Source organism: Cucurbita maxima, unplaced genomic scaffold (assembly GCF_002738345.1).
Source record: "Cucurbita maxima cultivar Rimu unplaced genomic scaffold, Cmax_1.0 Cma_Scf00080, whole genome shotgun sequence".
NCBI classification, from domain to species: Eukaryota; Viridiplantae; Streptophyta; class Magnoliopsida; order Cucurbitales; family Cucurbitaceae; genus Cucurbita; species Cucurbita maxima.
The window spans coordinates 388,323-407,758 of NW_019272096.1; the positions used below are offsets into that span (position 1 = coordinate 388,323).

The window sequence follows — 19,436 nt, forward strand, 5'->3', positions numbered from 1 at the left end:
TGTCTTGACGCCATCCCGAGTCTTGGGGTGTCGTCGGCCATCACAACTCACTCAGTCATGCCATCGAGAACGGGCCCGCGTGTCGCTCATCTCATCAAGACTTCCAGAACATCCATTCATTCGCGTTCTATTGAGGCATTGGCCCTCCCGTGCCCATGTCATGTCATTCATAGATACCGTGCCAGATAGCGAGTGTATGTAGTAATGTCCAACACGCAGGCTGATAATATGTATGAAAATAGGATATGAGAAGCATGTCATTGAAACTTGAGCATGAAATGAGTTGGTTTGATGTATGTAACAGTACGTTAGATGTTAAGATACACGTTTATTGATGAATAAACTATTGAGCTATGATGTGATCGAAATTGGGAGCAGTTCTTTATTACATGTTATAGGAAAGTGATTATACAAGTTTGAGTATAGAACGAACTGAGATGGCACAGGTCGAATGTCATTACGTAAGTTTACTAAAACATGTACGCAAGAGTTAAAGAAATGAATTTACGACTAGGTATCCATGTTTAGATTGTTATGCTATGTGACTATTTCATATGTGATTTATGCAGTTATACTGGGACGATAGGGGTTCGCCAACTAGCCCCTAATCGTGAACCTGGCTCGATTGTCAGGAGTCTAGATAACCATAGAACTGACTTGTGATATTTATGATTTATGATTGTACCTTGTGGGGACTACCGTGAAGTTTGCCAGTTAGCTTTCTGCAGTGAGCTTGTCACGAGAGGCAAGGGTCCACGATGTACCTTATGAGTTGGTTATGAATATCGTTCATGCATGTAATTTATGTGGTTATACGAGGACGGTAGGGGTTCGCCTTAAAGTATTCTTATGACACAATCCTATACATCATACCCAGGTAACATGCGTGTATTAGCCTTCACACAAATTCAACTAAGGGAATTTTCTCTCTTTTTTGATCCGAATATCTCCCGATTCAACTACATCAAACTTAGGAAGAGATTCAAATAATGTAAATACATTAGGTGTTACATTTTGAATAGAGAGTGAATGTTGTGTTCATAAGCTATCTTTATCTTTCATAAATGCTAATATAAAATAATTATTAATCCCAAATTAGTTGAGATGCGTTTAATATTATTATTCATGAATCCAAGGGTGCCTGCCATATCTGGTGGTGGTAGCGGTGGACTTCCACCCTCTCTACAAGCGCGGGTGAACACGAAACCAAAAGGCCATCGACTTTTTGAGTTCCTTTTCACTTTTCCACTGAATTTCGAGGAGATCATCCACATTCCTCACCTTTAATGGTTACAATACTTAATTAGGGAAGATCCTGACAACAAAATGCTAACCATCTCATCCTTCTCATCTTGATCCCTTCTTCTCTTTCTTCACGCCCCGATCCACTTCGCGAAAATCCATGGCCGATTCCCGCAAGAAGACTATCATCGACACTGACCCTGGCATCGGTAATATTTTCACTACTTTTTTTTTTTTTTTATTTCCTTCTTTTCTTGACTTGGGAATCTTCGATTATGTTTAACAGACACCTAAATTGCTCCATCTCTATTCATTTCGATCCTAATTGAATCGACGTTTCAAGTCGATCTGGTTGGGGCAGAGTATTTTACTGATGAAGTTAGTTATATATTTGTAGATGATGCTATGGCCATTTTTCTGGCTTTACAATCCCCAGAGTTGGATGTGCTTGGACTAACCACTATTTTTGGGAATGTTTATACTACTCTTTCCACAAGAAATGCATTGCATCTGGTGAGTCACTTATGAATAGATAAGAATCATACCTTTGCTTAATATTGTTTATCTCTTGTGTTTCTTTCTCATACTTTTTTGGTTCCCCTTTGCTTATCTCATCTTAATTTTTGTTGGTTCATCAGTTGGAGATTGCTGGTAGGGCTGACATCCCAGTGGCCGAAGGATCGCATGTCACAATAACTGTAAACTCATTATCTTACATCCACTGCTTCTCATATCATATGCTCTACTTGTTTAGTGGAGTTTTGAGTTTGATTGTTTGAATACGACTTTCTTCTGTCAAGGTGCTTTGTCTAACATCTACTGATTCTCCACTCTTTTGGTTCAACACTAAAAGCTTCCAAGAAAACTCTGTGGCGTCCAAATAGTTAAGGAATGTTGTTTTCAAAATTTGTCTACTTTGATGTGAATGTGGAAATACCGAATTTATGGACATATTCATGGGGGTGAGGAATACGGGAGGATTTTAACCTTCAGAAATTAGATAGTTTCATTGACATTTTGAGATAAATGTTGGCTCTTCGTACCCTTTGTAGGTGGAAATTTTATGTATTTAATCTGTAAAAGCCTTTGGAATCCATATTTATGGTTACAATATTATTGTATTATTTTCAACATGATATTTGCCTCATTAGTTTAGCTAATGCAACACCTAATTATGATTTTCTTTCTCGTATATGCGAGATGTCTATACAAAAATGTAACTCATTGACGTCTGAATGTTTTCTCTTTTGTCCTTTTTGTTTGTAATGTTTGTTAACTTGAAATGTTATTCGTATGAAGAAAGGTACAAAACTTCGTGTTGCTGATTTTGTCCATGGGGCCGATGGACTTGGCAACCAAAATTTTCCTCCTCCAAATGGGAAGCCGATAGACCAGTCGGCAGCTGCTTTTCTTGTTGAACAGGCAAATCTTTACCCTGGAGAAGTAACGGTTGTGGCTCTAGGACCACTAACAAATATTGCACTGGTCTGATTCTAAATTCCTAGTAAAAATGTATTTTTCACATTACTTCACTACAATTTACCCACATAAGGTTGATATAGGCTTTGCAATTGGATCCCGGATTTCCAAAGAAAATTGGGAAGATTATTATTCTTGGTGGTGCATTTTTCGTAAATGGAAATGTAAATCCTGCAGCAGAAGCCAATGTAAGTTGCTTCACTCTTTTAATGCGACAACAACTCTTGTGAGTTCCTTGCCTGCGTCCCCTGTCACCATTTTTAAACTTGAAACTGCACTTCTCTATCTTGTGTATCCTACTTTTATGTATCAAAGAGGTTTTGTGGATTTGAATCTACCGCTTTAAAACAGAGGACTTTATAATGCCAGGAAACAAAATTCCTTTTTGCTTTCTTACATTTAAATCTAACAAAATATCTGAAGTCCTTGGTAGAAAGCCAAAAAGAAGTCTTAAGATGGACTTTTTTTTCCCCCTAATAATCATGGTTCCATCTGAAACCAAATTGCCCCTATCCTTCAACAGTCTATCCATCCTCCATAATCACACCTAAACTTTATTAGTGTTTTGTATTTATTACAGAAACAATGAATTGTAGGGAAGGGAAAGAGGTCATGAAAGTTAAAATGGAAGATTTGGAGAAAAATAGATTTTGGGAACAGGTAGATGAAAACAGCAAAGAGAAGAGACTTTAAAGTAATTGAGATTTCACCAAATAGAGTTGTCTGTTTCTGAATCTCAAGAGAATTATTCCAAATTGTGGAGAATACTTACTTGTTAAGGGAAAATCTTAGAGGTGAAGAGGGTGGGGGGTTTTGTGAATTATTGAAGCAGCTTAAAGGAACTTCAATAACTGAAAGTGGGTTGAATTTGGATATGGCCGAAATTTTAGTTATGCTTGGTGCAAGGAAGTAGCAGGTACATGCAAAAAAGAGCTTTTTGTCTGCCTTTTGGAAATTTATGTCTCAAAAAGGTCAATATTATGGTCTGATTGGCCTATATAGAGGGATTCGATTTGGCTGAAAGGCTTCCAAAAAGAAGACCTTTGTCTCTATTTTCAAGGACAAGAAAATATTAACCATTTACTTTTTCATTGATTTTCAAGCAGGAAAATGTGGGAGCTTCTATTTCAAGGCCTCCAGGTTTCTTGGACTCTCAACTTCCTGAAAAAGAAAAAAAAAAAAAAAAAAAAAAACCAACATTATTATGTGCTTTGTGGTGGGGGATCGAATAAGAAAGCTGAAATCCTTTGGATCAACTTGGCCAATATTCATTGGGTGTTTTTGGAAAAAAGATACCCCACTACTTTATAGGGTTTGTGGAAAAAAGAAACCAGAGGATCTTTGATGTAAATCGAGTTTTGTGGTAAGAACTATTTGAAATGATTAAACATGACCCAGCTTCTTGGTGTGCCCTCTTTTGGTGTTAATCTATGTATATATATTTTTTTTCAATGCTGGTCTATGAAATACTTACTGATCTGTTGCTAGTCCATTAGTATCATGATTAGTTTCATAGAAAGTTACATGAACAAGGGATTTTGAGTTAATATATATTTGAGTTTGGAGAAATAGATATTTGGGGATCCTGAAGCTGCAGATATGGTATTCACAAGTGGAGCAGACGTGTTAGTTGTGGGGCTAAATGTCACACATCAAGTTGTCATGACAGGTAATCTTATTTCATGTTATATTCTGATGAGGTTAGATGTGTTTATAAGTCAATATAATCAATGCTTATTTCCCCTTGAATTTGGGTATGCTGTGTTTCACAAAACAATTTAAGAGGCGGATCGTGACAAATTGGGAAGATCAGATGGGAAATTTGCCAAGTATCTCTGCAAAATTTTAGATATTTATTTCTCCTACCACAGGTATGCATATGAAACAAAAGGTGAGGCTACTGAATAAAGTAGGGTCCGTCCACAATAAGTCATCAGATTCATCTGCACATTGTTTGACTTGTTTGCTGCTGCTGCTAATATGCGTGCAGGAGTTTACCTCCATGATCCAGCAACTGTGCTAGCGGCTGTCGATCCCTCACTTTTCACGTACACAGAGGGCGTAGTTCGAGTCCAGACAACGGGCATCACAAGAGGCCTCACAATTTTGTACAACAATAAGAAAAGGTAAATGTATTTGGGTTACCTATTTCCCCAGCTTACCAGTATTTTTTACAACAATCATATTAACATATGGAACCAACCAGGTTTGGTGAAGTGAGTGAATGGTGTGATAAACCCACCGTGAAGGTGGCGGTCACAGTGGATGCCCCGGCCGTTGTGAAATTGGTGATGGACCGACTTATCGACTCGTAGAGTATATATAAAAGTTGCAATAAGGAATTCCTTCCATACGGAGGAATGGAATGTTTTATATCCCAGGTCTATATTTATTGAATCCTCAAAGTCATTCTGAAAAGGATCTCACTCAATAATATTCATCCTCATCTTGGTGTGTTGTTTTTCTTCTGTCATGAATGATTTCGCTTGTGATAATGAGAATGAGTTTAGGATCATTTTGTTTGCCGAGAGTAATATCTCTTGGAAGGCAGTCAGAATTGAATTCTTGGCTTAATAGGTAATACACTCCAACTAAGTAGAACACAGCCTTTTCCTTAGAAGAACACGTACACATCGAAGTATGCACATGCGCATAAGCTAAGTATGAGTGTTTCAAAACAAAATGGTGTATGCATTTCCAAGAAATGAGTTTAAGATGGAAAAAACTTTGGCCCTCCCTATTCTTCTAGTCGGGATGAGCAAAGTTGAACGAAAACTGGAAGCCTCTTTTTGGCTCTCTCAGTGGTGGAACCATAAAGAACCTCAAGGATGTGTTGGTCTACATCTCCCCTTGTGGACTTCGTTTCGGGGACAACAACTTCGATGCCATCATCGTCAGGTGACCAATCAGTGTTCAGGTTGTGTATTGAATTTATTGAATGACCTCTTCTGTTAAGTTCAGTTTTGAAGGTGGCATAGAGTGAGTTGGATTGCGTTGTTGCAGCTATTCCTGTTAGTGAATGATTGTTGCGGGACTTGAGACCATGCGTCAAATATGGTTCACCAAACTGTAGTAGCAAAGAAATATGCAAAATCTAACTTTTTTATTCCAACAAATTTTGCACTATATTTAATCATCACATGTCGATGGTACCTTAGGTTTGGTTTTAACAGGTAAATGAACTGGCCGAAGCTCCTCCTTTCCATGTGCAAACTGCATATAGCACATACAATTTACAAAACCCAACTCCATTTAATACAGATCAATTTTTTTCCCAAAAATTTAACGCGTCTGATTGAGAAAATTGTTTGAAAAAAAGTATGCCTACTCAGCATATAAATTGAAGTTATTCAGATCGTATCATTGCAGTGGGGACAAGATAACTAACCTGGCATTTGTGGCCGAAGCGGCAGCTTCCAGAATCCTCCCAGGAGCGGCAAATGTCCGTTCTGTATTGATTTTTGCTTAACGATGAGCCGCCGCCGCTTCCGGAATCTAAGGCAGACTTCAGTGTCTTCGCTCCTCCATGGACCGAACTGATCAAAATTTCATCCATTACTATCACTTCCTCATGGACCTTCAATGGAGTCCCATAAATTTGTGGAGACCTTACAGGTGTCGTTTCCAAATTCTCTAGAGCCGAAAGTGGTGACAAAGACGATCCTCCTCTCCGAGAACCGAAGCTACTGCTTCCGGAAGTGCTGCTGGCGAAGTGGTTGATAATAGAGGACCGGTAGCTGGCATTGATGACGTCCGCAACCGGAGTAGAAAATGTGTCGCCGGCGGATGGTAATTTTCCTACCACGGGAGATCGAGAGCGGAAGTAACTTACGATCGGTGTTGAACGGTCATGCTTCTCGGCGTAACGATCAAGAATTGTTGGAATTTTGGAGTTTGTTTCTTGGTGATAGTGTCCGGTCCCGCCGATTACGAGGTGATTGTCCATCTGAATTTTGATCGGCCGAACCGTAGGGTTCAGGCCTTTGATGATTGACGCTTTGGAGCTCCTCTTGCCCTGGCGATCTTCCATGAGTCAGGAAAAGAACCTGAAATTTCTGATATCAAAGGCAATTTTATGCACGGAGAAAAGAAGATCTATCAGCATTTTGAAGTGTTCATTGGCGACGTAGAATTGATGTCCAGGCTCATGTCCCTAATATTTCGAAACAGAGATTTGTTCAATCCTGATGCAGTACTCTCCAAGGGAATCGGTGAATTAAACTTACAGAAACGGCGGATGATGAATACGAACAAAAGATTCAGATGCTAAAGCAGAGAACAGAGAAGATCTAACAGTCATTTGCAGAGCAAATAATTCGTTCAAAATGATAGGATCAAACATGTTAGGGCTCCATTCAAAACGCAAATTAAGATGCACACAACATTGTGAAAAAGACGTCAGTTAAAACGCAAGTGCAGATCGGTGCGGAGTCCAAAATGGAAAACGTGAAGGCTCAAGTTCAATTCGAAGTCACACCGACAGAATACAAAATATCCTGAAGATCGATTTGAAATTGTTCGAGATCGAACACAACGCAGCCGGAAGACTGTGGTTTGAGTGCAAGGAAATGAGTAGAAGACGTACCTGGAAAATCAAAATTCGGAGTTGGAATGATTCAGAGATTAGAATCCGCAGTTGAGAGGGTTGGATTGTGAGAGAGGAATTAGCGTTAACATTTCGTGTTCGGCGTCGTGTAGGGCAAGAGGACGGAAAATCACGATGGATGCGGAGCTTAAGAGTGGAGTAGGAGCAACATTAGCAAGAAGCAGAATTCAAAACAACATTGCACTGCAAATAAATTTAAAAAATGTGTATATATACCCAACGCTACAAGGACTATGGACTTGCCACGTGGATGCATGTTTTTCTCTTCCCATTTTCAGTTTAATGCATATATATATATATATATTTATTTATATATGAAATGGTTAATTATTTTAAAAATTAATAAAAACTTTAATCCAATTTTTTTTAAAATTATAGAAAAGCCCACCATACTAATACTAGAGACTACAAGTACATTGCGTACTTAATATTCTTATACCGATCCTATATATATTTACCATTCTTTATTAGAAAATGGTTAACACAAACTAATTAGTGACCATAAAACAAAGGTTAACTCCAATGACATAAAGTTAATTAACTAAACTCTTTAATTAATTAATTTTCATTCATTAATGATAGGTCACTCCATTATAGATTTATAGTCGAACTCTTATGCATTGCAGGATAAGTTGTGTCTTAGCTGGGTCACAAGTTCATTTACTCTTATAATTACATCTTTCACCTTGAGTATCATTCCTTTTCTAATAAAGAATTTATTTATGATCCAATTATAAACTATGCATTTGGACAAGTTAGAGGATGACCCCATTGTTCAAAGTAAAAAAATCAGCACTTAAAGTAATTATTTATCTACTTACCCTCTATGAGAATGAGTGAATTTCATCTTGTGAAATTATGTTTGTCACGACCTGATTTTTTAGGCTTCGAAAAACCGAATCGTGACCTAAAAGATGAAAATAAAAAACAAATAAAATAAAAAGAGAGTTAAATAAAAAGATGAAAATCCAATAAAATTAAAATAGAAGAAAGCATAGTGTAATTTTTTTAAAATATTTCAAAAGAGGATTTAAATTTACAAAAAGGAAATATAATACAAATATAAAAGGAATTTGCAAAAGACTCCAAAAGACCAAAAATGGACTGACTCTCCGGAACGACCCCTCTGTGGCCGCACAGCTCTCGAACGCTCCTCCACCTCGACCGGCCCTTGACAAAAAAAAAAAGGTAGAAACGAATGAGTAAAAATTATACTTAGTAAGCCACCTACTTGTAGGCTCTCTTCGCATTCTAACTTGACAGGTTCCCACGATTTCCTAATTCGGTTCTAGAACATCTGGTTCTAATCTTAGTCCCTTGGAGCTTGCTCCTTGGGTTTCACCAGTTTATCGTCCTTTCATTAGACGCCTAGAGGTTCCTTACGCCAAGCTAATATGGTCGGTATCTCTCTATGAGGTGCTACCTCTATATGGCTATCTGGGACTACTTGGTATCTAGCCTAGGGGTGTGCTGAATACCCCTATGCCCATATAGTCCCCATATGGGGGGTGCGACCCAACTCGTTCCCATGCAGCTAATGGGCTGTACGACGTGGGGACACATTTCCCATGCAAAATGGCTAAGAGCAGTAAGGACTAATCAGGGACCCTTGGTCCTCCCACGAAGCTATAGATACCGTTCTCACCCTAGCAATCTATGAACACTCCTGAGGTACCTTGTTGCCGTGGTAATCTGCTAAGTTCCTAGGGGAAAGTTAAGTCTGGCTAGAGCGACATATCGCTCCTAACAGTAATTCCCTAAGCTTATCATAGAAATGGACCCTAGCAATTAACAGAGTATGCATGCAACCGTCTTCTAACATCATAATCTATAATTCATGCAAACTAGGCGTACCGACTCAACGGGGCGATAACCTCCATCAAGCACCCAGAACACGAAGTTTGCACTCAATGGGGCGAATTCATTAATCAAGCACCCAGAACGCGAAATACACAATTCCGACATAAATTAAACGCATGCATGCATACATTATATCTTGTCTCATGACTCGCATTCAATAACTTCAATTAAATGAGCTTACCATGTAGAGATGATTAGGGGCTCCTCAACTCACCCTTAATCGTGAAATTGTCACAATGAACAAGAGTTTGCATGGTGGTACAGTTTATGGGGCCATCCCAAGAGTTCTATGTCAATATGAGGACTAGTAATCTAACCAGTCACTCCTATAAATGAATTTGTCACAATGATAGGAGGTTGTAGTCGAGCTTAGCACTTTTTAGGAGTCAGATTAGACAAGGTCGTGCTATACCGTTTATGTTTCATAGATATATTGAGGACAATCAAATGATCTCCAATTACTCATTATTGGCCATGAAACTTGCCCATATGAATAAGAGTTTGCATGTATGAAGTAGATTGGTAGTCACTAGGGTACTCCTCAGATGATGACAACATGATGTCCCTATTAGGGAGTTGCCAACTAATCCATTTTAGTAAACCAATGAGTATTTTCCATAATATCTTAGCAATAGTTGGAAAAAAAAATTAGAGGTCGCTCCTCAAAAGAAGCATGACACAAGAAATAACAATTCAATTGAAAATTAATTTACCCTTGAGACACCTTAGAAAATTAAGCTAGGTATAAATTTGCCCTGAAGGGGCCGAGTATGAGACACATGAAATTATGAGTGCCTAGATAGTACTAGTTCATAAACTCGCCTCAATAGGGTTAGTTGTTCAGTAATGAACTCGACGTCAAAGCTCAAGAAATAGAGAAATAAAGGGTGAAACACTCCACAAAAATTGGCCCAAGTTAGTCCTAGAGACCTAGACATGTGGTATTTAACCATAGCAGAAATTGATTAAAGCCTAATGTCAGGCTACTGAGGACCTAGACATGTGGTATTTAATCATAGCAGAAATTGATAAAGCCTATGTTAGGCTACTTACTAAATATTGCAGTCATAAGAGTCGTTAATGATGAAAGCATTCTTCAAGAATTATGTTAACAATTTGTTTTGTATTTTGTATTTGACCCAACCTCCAATTTACTTTGTTTTTTATGCAAAATTCAAATGTATATCTTATTTAAATATTGAACTCTATTGTGTCACCCCTCCTTCAAAAGGAAAATTTTATATAGACTCTTTCGAACTTTGCATCTGAATGAAGCAATCCACAATTCAAAATTGGTTACATAAAGCCTATAAGTTGTGTAACTCGCATGTTAGTGTGGCCATGTACCGTGTTAGTGTGGCCATGTACCGTGAAATTAACTGTAAGGAAAATTTTGGAAGTTACAGCTGCCACTCAAAATTTAGCTGATAGCAGTCCTTGTAAAGAAGCATTTTTCTTCTCTTACAGAGATCACGTAATTTATAAAACTGATATCATGGGGCAGTGGCTAATAACAAACCCTCTGCACCCAACTAAACCAACACACCAATCCGATCTGCCCCGCAAAAATCAAACTGCAATATAAATCTGAGCCTGACGAGAACCCAAAAATTTCTATCCAGAAGAGGGGACCAATTTTAATGTCCTCATTTGCTGTCAGTAAAATCGGCATCAATAACATCTCCTTCAGGTCCTCCTTTGCCCGATGTTTCGGATGGCCCTGATTCGGTTTCAGCGCTCGGTCCAGCAGTAGCACCAGGCTGATTGTACAAGGATTGCCCGAGCTGCATCACCTCTTGGTTTAGAGCAGCCATAGCATCCTTAATGGCAGGGGTTGAGCCACCTGAAATTGCTTCCTTCAATTCCCCAAGTTTTGACTCCACCTTCTCTTTCACTGGCCCAGGCACCTTGTCTCCAAGCTCCTTCAGTTGCTTCTCTGTCTGGTACACAACTGAATCAGCCTGGTTCTTCGTGTCAATAGCATCTCTCTTCTCCTTGTCCTCCATTGCAAACTTCTCCGCTTCGCTAACCATTCGCTCCACCTGTGTGCGTACATTTTTCTTCCCGTTCATTAACAAGGCAATCAAAATACGGGATCACAAAAGCAGCAAAGCCTTAGATCGTACCTCATCACTTGGCAATGTGCTAGCACCGGTAATGGTGATATCTTGCTTCTTGCCTGTGCCTTTGTCAATTGCAGTAACCGAGAGGATTCCATTGGCATCAATGTCAAATTTGACTTCAATTTGGGGAACCCCACGTGGCGCAGGAGGTATACCGTCTAGTCGGAAGCTACCAAGTGATTTGTTATCTCTCACAAACTCTCGTTCTCCTTGAAGAACATTAATCTCAACGCTGGTCTGTCCATCAGCGGCTGTAGAGAAGACCTCTGATTTGGAGGTAGGAAGTGTAGTATTTCTTGGGATAATTTTAGTCATTACACCACCTAGCGTCTCAAGACCCAAAGATAGCGGACTCACATCCAGCAGCACAATGTCACTAACATCTCCGGCCAACACACCAGCCTACAAACACCAACAATAATCCACTCTTCTATCACTTATAAATGTATGGGTTTATTTGATAAAATCACCCTCCACGTCCATTATAGATTAAAGAAAGCTCATATGTAACATTCCTTAATTGAGTTCCCAAATTATACGGTTTAAGACATCAATATCTTTGAAGACATTTACCACCAGAAAGTGAGGTTAATAGAGAACTTAAAATCCATAATCCCAATTGCTATGGGAATACCGTTTAATTTACTTGTGCCTGTTTGAATAGCCTTTTTGTGTGAGTGTGTGTAAAAGTAGTAATTGAAGTTGTGTATTATTTTTTATTGTAAAAGTAGTAATTAATGTTGTGTATTATTTTTATCCCTAAAGGGTAACAGTGACAATCAAATAAGCGCAGTTCTGAACCTACCTGAACAGCAGCACCTAGAGCAACAACTTCATCAGGATTGACAGTGACATTTGGTTCCTTCCCAGTCAGCTTCTTGACAAGTTCCTGAACAGCCGGAATACGTGTTGATCCACCCACAAGAATTATCTCGTCAATATCTTTAAACGCGAGCTTTGCATCCCTCAACGAATTTTCCACTGGAGTCTTAAGCCTAAGTAAGAAACCAATTAAAACAAATATAATATGTTAGAAGCTTGTGCGACTTTTTTTTCCCTTGTTCTTAAAACATTTTGTTTTAAAAATTGATCTCGCCAGTCAGTGATTTAAGATTCATCTTTTAAAAACAAAATGAAACAAAATGAAGGTACCTATCAAGAAGATCTGAGCATAATTCCTCAAACTTGGCTCTTGTAAGAGTGGTCTCAATGTGCTTGGGCCCATCTGCCGTGGCAGTGATGAAAGGCAGACTGAAAGAAAATTCCCATTTATCAAAGTGTAATATTAAAGATTAAGATAAAGAAACACAGAACAATTCAGGTCAACAACAGACAACTAGAATATATGTTATGTTATGACCTAATGTTGGCCTGAGTCAAAGAAGACAGCTCCATTTTTGCTTTCTCAGCTGTCTCAGTGAGCCGCTGAAGAGCCTGTTTATCTTTCAGCAAATCTATGCCTTCATTCCTCTTGAAATCTGCAGCGAGCCAGTCCACAATTCTCTGCATATTACATAAGAGGTTTAGATTTGTCAAACTTTACGCATATGTAAAAAAAGTAGGCTTGGTAAAATTGTTAGTCCAATAGAAACCCAACCTTGTCGAAGTCATCGCCACCCAAATGTGTATCTCCCGAAGTAGATAGCACTTCAAACACTCCATCACCCACCTCAAGCACTATATATAAAATAAAAGAGATTCCAGAATTAGTACATGCGATATCATATAGCAACGTAAAGGGAAAAGTATAATCAGGGAGCCATGAACGCCAAAAAATGTACCTGAAACATCAAAAGTGCCCCCACCAAGATCAAACACCAAGATAGTTTCATTGCTCTTCTTTTCAAATCCATATGCCAATGAAGCAGCCGTGGGTTCATTGATAATACGCAAAACTTCTAGACCGGCAATCCGACCAGCATCCTTTGTGGCCGTCCTTTGGGAATCGTTAAAGTAGGCAGGCACTGTCACCACAGCCTTGGTTACTTTATCATTCAAAAATTTCGAAGCATCGTCCACCAGCTTCCTTAAGACCTAAACAAGCGCCAAACGCGTGAAAAAGAAAGAAAAAATATCTTTCAGCGTGCTTGAATAATAGATTATGTTTCACCTAACCCAATCCAACCCAACCCATTATAGAGTTAAATTCAATAACCAAAGCTCGTAATCCTAAAGAGATACAAAGAAATTTCTATCTTCAGTTCACCATTATAACCAACCATATAATTTGAAGCCAAAAATGAACATACGATGATAAGAAAAAACAATCAAGTAACCTGAGCTGAAATTTCTTCAGCGGCAAATTGTTTCCCAATCGCGGGGCATTCCAGCTTCACATTTCCATTCTCGTCGCGCACTACTCTGTAGGAGACCTGCTTCGACTCCTCGTCCACCTCCGACATCTTTCTACCAATAAACCTCTTCACCGAAAAGAAAGTATTCTCAGGGTTTACTACCGCCTGTCGCTTCGCAATTTGACCCACAAGCCTGTCTCCGTTCTTAGTGTAGGCCACCACCGATGGAGTCGTCCTCTGGCCTTCGGCGTTGGTTACAATAGTCGGCTTCCCTCCTTCCATGGCCGCCACTGCGGAGTTGGTGGTGCCAAGGTCGATTCCCACAACTTTCTCACTGACGACCTTCAATGGCCTGATAGTCGAACTCCTACGGCTAAAATTGGTCCTCAACTTAAAAAAGGTGGCGCTAGGAAAACCAGAAGAATTGCCGAGTTTGTGGCCTAAGAACACAGTTGGTGGAGAAACATGGCTAGAGGTTCGAATGGAGGGCGGAGCGAAGGAAGAAGGTCCCAGGCCATGGATCTGGGCGGTGGAGGCAGCCATTAAGAAGGAAATTAGAGAGGACAAAGGAAGAAAATTAGGAGGTAAAATGAGAATGAAGAGGAGAGGAGGAAAGGCGGATTGTAGGAGAAATGGAAAAGAATTGGGAGGAAGAAGAATGAAAACGGAGGTTGCAAGGAAATTGGGGGGAGACTGAGTTTGGTGTGATAGAAGGAGAGAAAGGAGGAGGAAAGGGTTTTGGAAGAAAAGGTGAGGGTTAGGTAATGACACGTGGGTTGGGGCCTGGGGGGTTCTAGAATAATCATCTCCCCATCTAATCTTCCGCTCTGGATTGGATGCTTTCTACTACACCTCGGATTTAATATTTTTCCCTTTTTACAAATTGGGCCGTTTTGGGCCTTTTTCTATGCTTTTTTTCTTCTCCAAATGCCTATTTCACAACTGTCGACCATGGTAATTTTGGGTTGGGAATTTAAACCAAACTAGATTTTTATTATCAACATGGGAGAAATTACATTTTTTCCACCATTTAGCATCATTTTTCTTTTTAATGGTTAATGGAAAGATTCTCTCTATATAAATACAACGGTGCCGAAGATGGAAAAAGGGGCGAATCCCAAATTCTCCTTTACGATATTAAGAAGTTGATTAGGACAAAGGCAGAGTGTTTTGGTGTAAGGATTGGACTACCTCGATGACTCTAAAAAGACGGGTAAATTTTTTGCAAAATAAAATAAAGGAATTTAAAACATAATATACATTATATTTACATTAGGTCAAACATAAAGTTCATAAATAAGTATTTAAAACACAACTTACTAGTTAGACATTATGTCAATGTAAAGTTCATACATAAGTATTTAAAATACAACTTACTAGTTAAAACACAAAATATTTTAAAACAAAAGAGCTGAGGATGACGGGTGAGCTTTGTCTATAGAACCTGCTCTAGAGTCCGCTTTCGACCTCGACCAGCTCCTTGTTACCTGAAAAAAAAATGGAGAATAAGGAATAACGACAAAGACTCGTAATCAACCTACTTGTAGGCTCTTAATCATGTCTTTGATATGCTAGGGTACCACACTTTTTCTTTTCTTGTTTTTGCTTTTGTTGTAAGTACTCAGGCCTTCTAGTTCTTGTTCTCAACTTTTGGGTTCTTATCATGTTCTATCCTGAGGACCTTGGTCCTTGGATTCTAAAACCTTGGTTATTCTCTATGGGCCATGGTATTATGGTTATTGATTCTTGTCCTTAGAACTTAGATCTTGATCCATGTTCTAGTCCTTGATTTTTCTCTTGTTCTTGGTTCTTTCTAGGTTATTGTTCTATTTCTTAATTCGTTCTCCAAGACACTCCCCTTAGGATTTTCGGTTACTAGTCATAAACTTGTTAGCCTGTGTCCGAGGCTTCATGCCTTCCAAGCGACACAGTCTTAATACCTACGCTCAAGGCTTCATGTATTCCAAGCAGCATAGTCTAAGTCGTGAGCATGATGTACAGTGGAAGGTCTTAGAATCGATTCTTGGCTAAGGTAACTTACTCTTTTTTTGTTCCATCTTGACCCTAGATTACTCCCATGATATACCATAAGGTCACGTGATCGACGCATCCAGAAACATGGCATAGACCATAAAGGTCACGTGATTGGTGAATGCATGAACATGGCATTGACCATAAAGGTTACGTGATTAGTGCATGCATGAACATGACATCCTGCAAATCTTTGGGTACCCATAACATGGTGCAAGACATCTCATCTAGGTGAGGGAAACATGAGGCCAAACATGACATCCCACAAAGGAAACATGGTGCAGAACATCCCACCTAGAAGAGGAAACATGGCCTCTGAAAGCACCAAGTGGTGGGAGGTTATGGCTCACAATTAGACATGCTTAGAGTATTACCTAGCATTCTTGAGTTTATGAGTCTAAGGACCTTGGTCCCTTATCCTTGAGTGGTACCTATCATTCTTCTTGCCTTGGTAGTTGTAGAGCTTTTTTCGTATTGTTCTTGGATCTCAATCTTGAATGTTCCTAATGTTCATAATTCCTTGAGGCATAAGTTGTCACATACATTCGTAATCATATGAACCCATCATAATAACCAGCATGAGTTATTCTAGAAAGTCATAGATTCATAATGGATTCCTTAAAGGGTTCTAGAGGAGTCTTGAATCTTGAGGTGTTCTTTTAGGCGTTTCTTATGTTCTATCTTGGTTTAGGTCCCAAACTTGCTCCAATCAACTTGAAATCTTGAACTTATCTTCATATCATATAGAATAGGCCTTATAAAAAATAGTTGGTAATTTGGAACATGTCTAAACCTTGAGCTAGGATATGACTTCTTGTTTCATTTTCAGGAACTAAACCTTAGAGGTTGTCATGTCATGCATCATATTTTAGCTCTGAAAACTCTTCCAAAGTAACTCTTAATTTACTTCCCATGAGTGCATAGGTGGCGTCATCATAATCATGACATCCTGCTAGAAAATTGTAGTGTAGGGCATCTCATTTAGGTGAGGGAAATAATAGGCCCATCATGGCATCCTGCTCTTGGTACATATAGCAGAGCATCCCACCTAAAGATGAATAGGAGACTCGTGGTTTGCCTCGTGATGGGAGATAATGGTTACTTCGGACATGGACCCTAGCCACTTATTAAGCATGATATTTGCATTAACCTAGGTGTTTTCTTGGTTTCTTCGTGATCCTAGGTTTTATGCATATCGTCTTGAGTCAAGCTTGGAACTTAAAAGTTCTTCTTATAAATAGTGCAACGTGATTTTGTGCATGTAGAATCTATTAGTAACCAAGGGTACATGTGGGGAATCTCTTATTTCATGTTACCTCTTGGTCATCCTAGGAAGTAAAGTCGTATGGATCGTGATGAACGTTTTTTCCCATATCTTGGTTTCACTACCTAAAGTTTCCCAATGACTCCCAAACTTCATTACCTTATACAACCTCCTGAGATAAGGATTCATAAAACATTTTATAATATGTGGAGGTCATTTAGGGATTAAATCCATAGGTAGTCTTCCTTAGGGGTATTATGGTCAATTTTCACCATTGCTTGGTTTTCCTACCTAACCTTTTCCAATGACCACCAAATTTCACACATGACCTTAAAATACTATAATATGCGGAACTTTAAATTTCATAGGCAACAAAGTTCATCTAGTGGGTTATTTTAACGTTACTTAAATCTTGAGCAATTTGATCAGTTTAGAGCCTTAACTCAGTTCTTTGAGTTTTTCTTTCATATATCCTTAATTCATACTTGGTTTAGGGTTCGTATAGAAATTCAAGCAATTCCTACAAGTATTTCTTAAGAAAAGTCCAAGGTGGCTACTTACCTCGTCGTTGACGTTCGGGACTTCCATTCTTAAGCTCTCGGTATCCAAATTACTTAAAATTTCCTTTCACAAACTCCTTATTGTGTCTAGTTTCTAGAACTATAAATTTTTCATGAGAACCAGTCTGGAAGGGGGCTAAAATTGAGAAAAACTGAGGGAAGGTCGGATTTTGGGTTGGCATGGCCGGTTCAATTTAACTGGTCTTGTCATTGTCTTCTTCCTCCGGACAGAAAGAAGATGCGCACATCCTTTGCACCGCTATTTGAAACTCAAGCTCCATAACTCTGATCATGTTGTTTCTCCTTTCAATTTCTTCATGAAACTTAAAGATGGTGTTACAAGGAAGAGCTAGGGATTGATTTCATACCTTCTCGTGGATCGTAGCCTAAGATATTCACCTCCAAAGTTCGTCCAACAATTGATTTCTCGTCAGAGCTAAAACGGAGGATTTTTGATAAGGCAACCCTAATCCTCAGCCCAACAATCCAAGCTTTTGTTTTAGCAAGAACCCTTGAATCAAAGTAATTAACACCTTCTTATACGAAATTTGGATCAACCAAGAGATAAGGCTAAAATTAGATTACCTCTTACGATCGAAGATCTAGAAGCAAGATTTGGAATCTTGTTCTAAATTGAGTCACTCCACAATCTAACTTGATCAAGGCTTGATTGAATGACTCGGGTGCAATTCTACCACAAGAATTGCTTGAAACTTAGAAATGGAAAATATGATGCCCGGATTTCTAAGGGAAATGTCTCAATTTGAGATCTGAATTACATTCATCCACCCATCTGAATTTTACATAACATATTATGGGTATTTATAGTCTTCCGACAAAAGACGTTTGTGGACGGGATTTATTACCGATCCCCTTTAATCTCCACAAAAGAATAAATCAAATGACCATTTGACTTTTACATAATTTATGAAATTAAAAATAGTTTTTTCTAACAAATGTTGAGTGGCTAATGCGATAAGTTTGAAATTAAATGAGTTGTGGGTAGGATTGAATTGTTGACCTATTTTTTTTTGAATCTTCATGACATTTTTATGAATCTTCTTGGCAATAGGTCCATTTGGAACACCGTGATTCTTATCATCTTCCCCCTCTTCAAAAGGATTCGTCCTCAAATCATTAAAATCATCACCTCCTTCTGAAATGTTTTGATCAAATCGGCATGCTTCACTCACAAAAATATTGATCAAATTTTCATGCTTCACTCACAAAAAATATTATAAGGAAATTAGAACATTTTTTTGAATCTTCCTGGCAATAGGTCCATTTGTAACACCGTGATTCTTATCATCTTCCCCCTCTTCAAAAGGATTCGTCCTCAAATCATTAAAATCATCACCTCCTTCTGAAATGTTTTGATCAAATCTGCATGCTTCACTCACAAAAATATTGATCAATCTTCATGCTTCACTCACAAAAAATATTATAAGAAAATTAGAAGGAATAGGAAGCAAATGAAATAGGAAGCAAATGAAGTGTATTAAATCATAAACTACTTTCGTAAAAAATAAGTCAGCAGCATACTTTGCATCATCCATTTATAAGGAAATTAGAACATTTTTCTGAATCTTCTTGGCAATAGGTCCATTTGGGACACCATGATTCTTATCATCTTCCCCCTCTTTAAAAGGATTCGTTCTCAAATCATTAAAATCATCATCTCCTTTTGAAATGTTTTGATCAAATCTGTATGTTTCACTCACAAAAATATTGATCAAGTCTTCATGCTTCACTCACAAAAAATATTATAAGAAAATTAGAAGGAATAGGAAGCAAATGAAGTGTATTAAATCATAAACTACTTTCGTAAAGAATAAGTCAGCAGCATGCTTTGCATCATCCATTTCAACTCATTTTATTAAATATATCTGCCACAAAAAAAAAAAAAAAAAAAAAAAAAAAAAAAAAAAAAAAAAAAAAAAAAAAAAAAAAAAAAAAAAAAAAAAAAAAAAAAAAAAA

The 19,436-nt window shown here is 38.3% G+C and overlaps 3 protein-coding genes across 5 annotated transcripts; 1 reads left to right on the forward strand and 2 right to left on the reverse strand.

Annotated features, from left to right (window-relative positions):
• The first annotated feature begins 1,127 nt into the window (after window positions 1–1,127).
• Window positions 1,128–5,184, forward strand: LOC111472617 (probable uridine nucleosidase 2). The gene is made up of 9 exons (XM_023118233.1): window positions 1,128–1,451; window positions 1,640–1,755; window positions 1,881–1,940; window positions 2,542–2,727; window positions 2,805–2,909; window positions 4,294–4,390; window positions 4,505–4,612; window positions 4,712–4,847; window positions 4,928–5,184. The coding sequence occupies exons 1-9, from the start codon at window positions 1,403–1,405 to the stop codon at window positions 5,034–5,036; spliced, it is 966 nt and encodes a 321-aa protein (XP_022974001.1). The 5' UTR covers window positions 1,128–1,402; the 3' UTR covers window positions 5,037–5,184.
• A 129-nt stretch (window positions 5,185–5,313) lies between these two features.
• LOC111472616 (mRNA decay activator protein ZFP36L2-like) lies at window positions 5,314–7,542 on the reverse strand. Of its 3 annotated transcripts, none has more exons than XM_023118232.1 (4): window positions 7,307–7,542; window positions 6,110–6,776; window positions 5,875–5,934; window positions 5,314–5,730 (listed from the first exon to the last, which is right to left on the reverse strand). In XM_023118232.1, exons 2-4 carry the CDS (start codon window positions 6,749–6,751, stop codon window positions 5,725–5,727), a joined length of 708 nt encoding a protein of 235 aa, XP_022974000.1. In that variant the 5' UTR covers window positions 6,752–6,776; window positions 7,307–7,542; the 3' UTR covers window positions 5,314–5,724. The 3 variants fall into 3 exon arrangements, with proteins under 3 accessions (XP_022974000.1, XP_022973998.1, XP_022973999.1); XM_023118230.1 differs by having other exon boundaries at window positions 5,314–5,788; XM_023118231.1 differs by having other exon boundaries at window positions 5,314–5,788; window positions 6,110–6,767; window positions 7,307–7,540.
• A 2,996-nt stretch (window positions 7,543–10,538) lies between these two features.
• Window positions 10,539–14,354, reverse strand: LOC111472615 (stromal 70 kDa heat shock-related protein, chloroplastic-like). Its single transcript, XM_023118229.1, has 8 exons — window positions 13,587–14,354; window positions 13,092–13,344; window positions 12,908–12,987; window positions 12,671–12,813; window positions 12,463–12,561; window positions 12,116–12,305; window positions 11,314–11,712; window positions 10,539–11,229 (listed from the first exon to the last, which is right to left on the reverse strand). The coding sequence occupies exons 1-8, from the start codon at window positions 14,145–14,147 to the stop codon at window positions 10,834–10,836; spliced, it is 2,121 nt and encodes a 706-aa protein (XP_022973997.1). The 5' UTR covers window positions 14,148–14,354; the 3' UTR covers window positions 10,539–10,833.
• Between the last annotated feature and the right edge of the window lie 5,082 nt (window positions 14,355–19,436).

Excerpts from the sequence above, each read along its gene's own strand:
- LOC111472615 (XM_023118229.1), bottom strand. The coding sequence starts at position 14,147 with ATGGCTGCCTCCACCGCCCAGATCCATGGCCTGGGACCTTCTTCCTTC. Across the intron at positions 13,345-13,586 it reads CTGAAGAAATTTCAGCTCAG|GTCTTAAGGAAGCTGGTGGA; the intron begins GTTACTTGATTG and ends GCGCTTGTTTAG. Across the intron at positions 11,713-12,115 it reads CTCTAGGTGCTGCTGTTCAG|GCTGGTGTGTTGGCCGGAGA; the intron begins GTAGGTTCAGAA and ends TGGTGTTTGTAG.
- LOC111472616 (XM_023118230.1), bottom strand. The coding sequence starts at position 6,751 with ATGGAAGATCGCCAGGGCAAGAGGAGCTCCAAAGCGTCAATCATCAAA. Across the intron at positions 5,935-6,109 it reads GCTTCGGCCACAAATGCCAG|TTTGCACATGGAAAGGAGGA; the intron begins GTTAGTTATCTT and ends TGCTATATGCAG. Across the intron at positions 5,789-5,874 it reads CTGTTAAAACCAAACCTAAG|TTTGGTGAACCATATTTGAC; the intron begins GTACCATCGACA and ends TTGCTACTACAG.
- LOC111472617 (XM_023118233.1), top strand. The coding sequence starts at position 1,403 with ATGGCCGATTCCCGCAAGAAGACTATCATCGACACTGACCCTGGCATC. Across the intron at positions 1,452-1,639 it reads CGACACTGACCCTGGCATCG|ATGATGCTATGGCCATTTTT; the intron begins GTAATATTTTCA and ends ATATATTTGTAG. Across the intron at positions 2,910-4,293 it reads ATCCTGCAGCAGAAGCCAAT|ATATTTGGGGATCCTGAAGC; the intron begins GTAAGTTGCTTC and ends TTGGAGAAATAG.